The 7472-nt window shown below is 34.1% G+C and overlaps 1 protein-coding gene across 1 annotated transcript; it reads right to left on the bottom strand.

The window, feature by feature from the left end:
* Positions 1–486: 486 nt before the first annotated feature.
* Positions 487–3426, bottom strand: LOC120113754 (E3 ubiquitin-protein ligase SINAT2-like). Its single transcript, XM_039134802.1, has 4 exons — positions 3350–3426; positions 2312–2576; positions 1366–1752; positions 487–1033 (listed from the first exon to the last, which is right to left on the bottom strand). The coding sequence occupies exons 2-4, from the start codon at positions 2522–2524 to the stop codon at positions 713–715; spliced, it is 921 nt and encodes a 306-aa protein (XP_038990733.1). The 5' UTR covers positions 2525–2576; positions 3350–3426; the 3' UTR covers positions 487–712.
* Positions 3427–7472: the final 4046 nt, after the last annotated feature.

The following is a 7472-nucleotide window of genomic DNA, read 5'->3' on the forward strand; positions in this document are numbered from 1 at the left end:
TATTTGTTAATACGTGTTAATAAGTATCGACATTCATGCATTTTTTTTTTTTAACTTTTAGAACATCAAACTTGAAAGAAAAAAATAATCAATACCTTAACTTATATATCATACCATTTCTCACGTAATTGTTTATAAAACTGTATTTTATCGGTATAACTTGTGTGTTTGCCACAGCTTTTATACTTATTTCAAAATAGTCCCTATATTTACAACATTTCATTAATTATTAATAAAACATCCGGTGCTAAATCTTTTATTGATATGATGATTTTGCAAGTTTGCAATGTGGTCCCTAATTGTTTGAATTGAGGATGAAAGTTGTAAAAGATTCAATTTAGTCAAATTTTGCTTCGACGTCAGAGTGCAAAGTCTCTTGTCTGAGCTAACTTCCAGATGGAGTAGGGACGGTACGTGTTTCCTCGGGAAATTTGCAGGAAAAATCAAGCTAGATTTGCAAACCAGATGCCAAAAGCCTTTCAAGGATTCAATAGGAACTCTGCATACATGTGGCATTAAACTTCAAGCAACCAAATTGCGTCAAATAAACCATAATTTCCTGCACTAAGCATTCGCCGGACATAGACGATATGTAAACTACAAAAGAAAGCCCTAATCGAGGGGAAAATCGAAAGCTTCGTCTGTTTGCAAACGAGACTTGGAAATTTTTTAAAACTGTAGAAATCACCTGAATTCTACACTGTTTTGCATCTCAGTCTTCTTTCCATATACGGCCAGTTACCCTCAACTTCAGCTCTTGCCTATCGCCACCGGAGAAAAAGAGAGCTAGATTCCTTTGAATAATAAGTCCATCCTGACTGTCGCGAACTTTCCGATGACTGTCCCGGATGCTCCGAGGAATCCCCTGCCATATTAGCTTACGACCGTTGGCACCAACTTCCAAAGAATAGCTGAACATTTTTGCTTCATTATCGTCACCCATAAAACGTAAAAAGCCCATATATACATGTGCCATCCCGATCTGGAAAGCCTCGAAATGCAAGCAGAACTGTTTTCCAAAACAATTAAACACCTGCACGCGATGTTAACATTAAAAAGTAGAACCAGGATTCACAGAAATACAGGATTTAATTTGATCTTAAGAACAGTAGATCAACACATTATGACAGATTGCATTGAAACTCAAAAGAGTAAGTATAGGAATCGTTTCCAAAGCATAAGAGTTGCAGTTTGAGAGTAGCACTAACTATAACTTCAATAAGAGAAATCACATAATCTCCCCAGTATTTGCAAGAACTTGAGCGACTTAAACTTGACAACCTTAATGTTTATCGCAATTCACAAACAACTATTACGGGAGAAGCATAGAAACATTGATTGTCATGTATTGTAGCATAAACTTACACTAAGCATCCATGTCGCACTGTCAACCTCATGTGGATTCAATTTCACGTATCGATGGTTGAAGGTACTTCCATCATGCATGTCGACCTTATGATCATCCCTGAGATGTGCAATGAGGGTTGGGATGTCACCTGTGACAGAGCAATCAGAACCAGCATAGGGGCAATTGTAGGGACGAAACCGACAGTGCTGCTCATGCTCAAGCTTGCTGTAATAGGGGAAGATATCATGGCAACCTAGGCTCTGATATTTACAAGGGAGTTCCAAGGATTCCGCAAATTTCTCCAAAGCTAAACACCTTATATTTCCAAGATCATAGTGGCATGACGGACAGCAATTGTGCACTCTAATCTTGCAGTTCAAACACAAAGTGTGTCCATTTGGGCACTGAAAAAGAAGATTGAACACAAACCGTGTAAATTTTCAGTAACCGAATAATTTTTACAAATTTGATGTTACGAACAAATTTTCTTTATCGTAGTCAAGATCCGCATAGAAACTAATGATATTTCACTAAAGACCAAATGAGCCTATGTTTCGACAAAACTTTCCCAATTCCTCCCAAATCAGTTTACAAGCACAATGATTACATTCCCATCTCCCCCCATGAAAATAACTCTTCAATGCAGCACCTAAGCTCCAAGATGAAAAGCTATTCTTTTGATAGACATTAATAGCCCTTTTTTCCACTCTAACACTATGTCCATAAACCCTTGCTTGTGCTTGACTCCGTACACTTCATGATTACATAACTGAACAACCTAATTTAATAGGACATCATAGCCAGCTCTTTGCCTCCATTTTCACTCCAGAATACAGATATCAACACTTATTTCCATAGAAGCGTATGAAAGCAAATTCTAATAGGAAAAATAATGAAAAAAGGTAAAAGAAAACACTACAAGAAGCCTATATCTTTAAGAACAAGTGTTGGCATGTAACAAACCTGGTGAATCGGAGAGTACATCAAATTTTTGCATAAAGGACACTCAAGGAGCTGATAAACACCATTGTTTGAATGAACGTGTTTGCCAACGAAACCAACAGAACTTTTTGTTGTTGTAGGATTACTCTCGGTTTTTGTCATACCAACTTCATAGTCTGCAACAGTAGGAAGAGATTCAACAACTTCTTTGCAAACACTGCCACCAGGAGCCATTGCTACTCCAAATATATTCACCTATTTTCGAAACGCCTCACTCTCTATTCCCCTGTAACAAAGGATATAAACTAGATTTCAACCATAAGAAAGATACTTCAACACAACATGCTGAAAGCAAATTATGAATTCGTATGCAATTGAACATCCAGACGAAATAAGACATGCAGAGCATAATATGAGAACTCTTTGAAAGCTCTTGTAACAAAATAAGCTATATAATCAATCAAAATAGAACCCAGATTAATACAAACTACCTTTCCTGATAATATGATCATCTAAGAAAGCAAATTCCCAGATTTTTTTAATGACAATTCTTTCAGTTTCAATCAAACATAATGTTGAATCATGCAGAAACAATAACTATCTCATGATTGGTGAAACAAATAACCATAAAAAAAGCAACCAAAATACGAGACAAGAACAGAAACAAAAAACAAAACTTCATCCCAAGTTACAAGCAAATCCACCATTATTCAATTGAATTTTACCCTACAAAAACCCAGAAAATGAAGGGAAACATGAGAGAAGACGGGCCCCTCCGGCCCTTTCCAAATTCCAACAATGCTCCCTCTTTTTCGATGCAATGTCGAAACTTGCCCATTTGGATTAATGAAGACACAAACAACAATGAAGCAAAACAAAAGTATTTAATTTTTTAAAGTTTCAAACATTACCAATAAAAAAATCAGATAGCTGAAATTTCCAAGCTTAGTGAGTTTTAATACCATTAAAATAAACAAATAATATATGGATTGCGCTCAAAACAATGAAATAATAATTATAATAAGATAAAGGTGTCAAATGAAGAGCAGTGAAACTTACAAGTTTTAAACCGATCACATGGAGAAAAGATGAGAGGAAAAATCATCGGAGACTTGTTTTTGCATCAAATGATGTCCATGCTTTTTTGCAAACGCAAACGCAAACGCGTTTGTCCTTATAATCGACTGCCATGAAAGAAGAAGTACTGGTAAAATTCTTAATTTCAATTAAATACTAATATTCTTAATTATTGAACAAAAATATTTTTTACATACGGGAGGAAGAAAGGGTGCTTAGGAACAGAAATCAACTAGCACTTAATCTATCTGTATTATCTATACTTTTAGTATTAAGTTGTGTTTTGAGTTAATTTGATATCAATTTAATTATAAAATGAGTATAATTTTTTAAATGATTATTATTATTATTATAGAGTATTTTAATATTTTAAATAAAAATATATAATTAAAGATCGAACACGTCACAAATAAATAATAGGGTAAACTACATGATTTAGTCACTCAACTATCATTTTGATTACATTTTAGTCATTAAACTATTATTATTTTTTTAATTATACTTGAAGTTATGTTTTTGTTTTGTTTAGTCATCCGCCGTGAAATGATTAATGATGATGTTAATATGCCGTCGTAAGATAATATCATGGCATCATTAAATAAGATAAAAAAATTATCACATCAGTGGTTTAGTTTATTTTTAATAGTAGGTGATCAAAAAAGAACTAAAATGTAATGTTATATATGATTTTGGAAAACAATTAAATGACCAGAATAAAACCAAAGTGATAATTGAATAACTAAATACATAGTTTATCTTAAATTATAAGTAAAATTTTTATCATTCCGGTTATAAACATCTGTTGAATATAAGTTTATGAATATATTTTTATATAAACATATTTTTTAAGATAAAATATAATTTCATTAAAAATTTATAATGTTAGATTCTCTATCTTTTGTTCGTTTAGTTGTGAATTTTAACGTTTAAATGTTGATAGTTTATGTTCTAAATTTACGTGAATTAATTGATATATTTAATATCATAATGTGACCATATAATAATATACATTATGTTTTTAACTTGAAGAAAACTCAAGCACATTATACATACATTGTTTGAATCCAAATCTCCTGCAAAAAAAAACATAATATTCTTTGTTTATGAGATCACTCCTTAAATTTAATTATTTAAATGTATTGGAAATGATTTAACATTTAACACCATAAATTAAAGTCAAACATACGGAGCGATTTGATTAGAGTGTTACTTTAATTTGAGGATTTAATTGAAAGTTTTAAAGCTTAACAAGCTATTTAGAGAATTCAACCCATAATTCAGAATCGTGCAATTAACCCTTTGTCTTAAACAACACTCTCTCAGGGTGATTTTGTTGACTGCTATCAAATTCTTGGGGGTTGATTCTACGGTAATATTGTTGGTCTTTAACCTGTTTTCCAGAGGTATTTGTCCGCCGTGTCCGGTTCAGGCTGATTCTGTGTGATATTAGTATAAGGTATATATAACTTGTGGGTAATATGATATCTATCTTTTATATAATTAGGTACCTAATTCTTTTAATAGTGCAATAATTATATTTTATATAATTAAATAGATATTGTTTTCTTGTATGATTAGGTATACTTTTTTTTTAAATTATCTTATTTATATCTAAAGTTTTAACGTCTACATTTTAATAACACGTTTTAACTATATAATATTAAAATTACAAATATGAACTAATCAAAATTAAATGTGTAATAAAAATATATTATGTACCTATTGTACAATAGGAGAAGTAGTTTTTTACACAGATAAAACCAGCTAGTTTTAATTAAAATATTAAAAAATTACAATGAAAGTTTATAAGCGAATTTCCCAATAAATCACCTTATATAACTTTATTTCCCTGTCAGACACCTGTTGAATTTTACTTCTTGATTTAACACCCTTTGCAGAAAGGCGCGGCCCATGCACCGCGTCTTACCCTGATGCAGCGCCACGTGGCAGAAGATGCGACCCATGCACCGCGTCTTATGCTGACATGGCGTCACGCTGGGTAAGGAGCGGTGCATGGGCCACGCCTTCCTGACATTCTGACACGCGTCAAAATGGCGCGGTGCATGGGTCGTACCTTGTATAATTGTATACGCACTTCTCGGCTTTAAAGCATTTCCTCACGGCTATAAATAAACCACTCCCCCGTAAACTTTCACGCAACAACCTCTTAACCGAAAACATCAAACAATAATCCTCTCAACCTCTAAATATCACCCGTAAATAATTCTCTTATCTTTGATTCATAAGTTCATTCGATCTTTATCTGTCGACGTCAATGAATGCTCCGTCCTCGTGCATCCTCAGAAAGCATAAAAGATTTCCCGTTACTGTTGAACCACTCATAAAAACCATCTACAACCGTCAAATGGTCAACATAAATGGGTTCTCTATGGGGAATGCGTCGATGTCAATCCTCCCACATCATGACCCACTCATAATGCCTCACCACCTAATCTATATACGTCTTACCGCGTCGATCTGTGTTATGCAATTGGTCCATATTTCAAGGTGCTTCCAGAATTGGTTGTACAAAACTAAATTGTTGGAGCACACGATCAGTGGGGTGTCATTCGACAATCGCATAACAGATCATATGGACCACAACCATCAAAACATCAAACAAGCCCCTTAACTCAGGTAGGATGCACATCCTCATATCATCATTACAATAAGGAGTCGATTCAAACTAAAACAAATATATATAATTCTTATCAAAATAATAATCTAATTATATAATTACAATACAAAATAAGTTTTCAAACATTAAAATACATACCTTTGTGCCAACCTTCTGATCGATTAGTAGCCTGATTATTTCTAATTCATCAGGTAGATCCCGATGATTTTTCCTGTCAATAGACCACCTATTCAAGGAAATAATTTTTATTATACACTAAATAAAATGATTAATACACGATATCAGTTTTGTAATTAACTCAATAGCAGCGGGAATACGAACGAGTTCTTCATAACAGGACATAAAAAGGGCAAAAGATACCATGCCCAGGACTGCAGCAGAAGGAGACATCTTCCGATAGCATTTTTCCTATAGTCATTCGCTCGACACATCTCCCTATACAGGAATGCCAAAATTGTTGAGCCCCAACTCATTGATCTGACCAGATGAAAATCGCCAAGATGCCCCAACTACATACAGTGAACTTGGTTGTGTGATTTGTCCGGCATTAGCAACCCTCCTATCAGGTGCAATATGCATGCTCGTGCATACTTTTTAACTTGATCCTCTGAGGCTTTCTCACTCAAATTATGAAAAATTGCATCTAACCAATTTAACGGTATCCGACCACCGTTAAAATTTCGCGGGACACCTCTTAGATATTCCTCGCACAAACTATTTCAGTTACCCTACGCCATCCTTGAAATCACATCTCCATCTACCGGAAGCCTCAAGTGCATGGAAACATCCTCAAGCGTAATCGTGCACTCTCCGCAAGAAAGATGGAATGTGTGAGTCTCCGGCCTCCACTGCTCCACTAATGCAGAAATCAGGTTTGGTTCTATCCTACAATGGCCTTCATATCTAGCTATGTGATCGAATCCAGCCTCGACTAAATACGGCTAGACCCGGGTTGGTATTGCTAACTTAAGGTTCCAGATAAATGGATCTAATATACGATCGCTATCCTAAAAATATTAATAATTACAAAAATTAATTTATAAACTAATAATCAAAAAATAAATAAATAAATTATTACTAATAATTTAAATTAAATTAAAATGTAAAAATATTACCGTATCAACATAATGTCTAGATATATGATTTCCATCCAAACGAAGCAGGCCACATTCTATTTTATAACTATATTAACAAATTTAAATAATTAAATAAAATACTAACAAAATATTAAATATAATAAAATATACCTTAAAGAGCTATGAGTTAATTTAAGAGTATTTGAGAGAAGTTGAGAGGATTTGATGTGATGAGAATGATTGAGAATGGATGAATTTATAGGGTGAGATGGGGGTGTGAACGGGCGGGTGGGGGTCGGATTTAAGGCGAAGGCGCTACCCGTGCATTGGGCTATACCATACGTGGTAAAAGGTGCGGCTCATGCACCGTGCCTTATGGGTAAGGCGCGGT

Source organism: Hibiscus syriacus, unplaced genomic scaffold (genome assembly GCF_006381635.1).
Source record: "Hibiscus syriacus cultivar Baekdansim isolate YM2019G1 unplaced genomic scaffold, ASM638163v2 tig00110213_pilon, whole genome shotgun sequence".
In the NCBI taxonomy this organism is placed as follows: Eukaryota; Viridiplantae; Streptophyta; class Magnoliopsida; order Malvales; family Malvaceae; genus Hibiscus; species Hibiscus syriacus.

Coding starts and splice junctions, on each gene's coding strand:
- LOC120113754 (XM_039134802.1), bottom strand. CDS start 2,524: ATGGCTCCTGGTGGCAGTGTTTGCAAAGAAGTTGTTGAATCTCTTCCT. Junction 1,753..2,311: donor TGTACTCTCCGATTCACCAG/GTTTGTTACATG, acceptor CTTCTTTTTCAG/TGCCCAAATGGACACACTTT. Junction 1,034..1,365: donor GTGCGACATGGATGCTTAGT/GTAAGTTTATGC, acceptor CATCGCGTGCAG/GTGTTTAATTGTTTTGGAAA.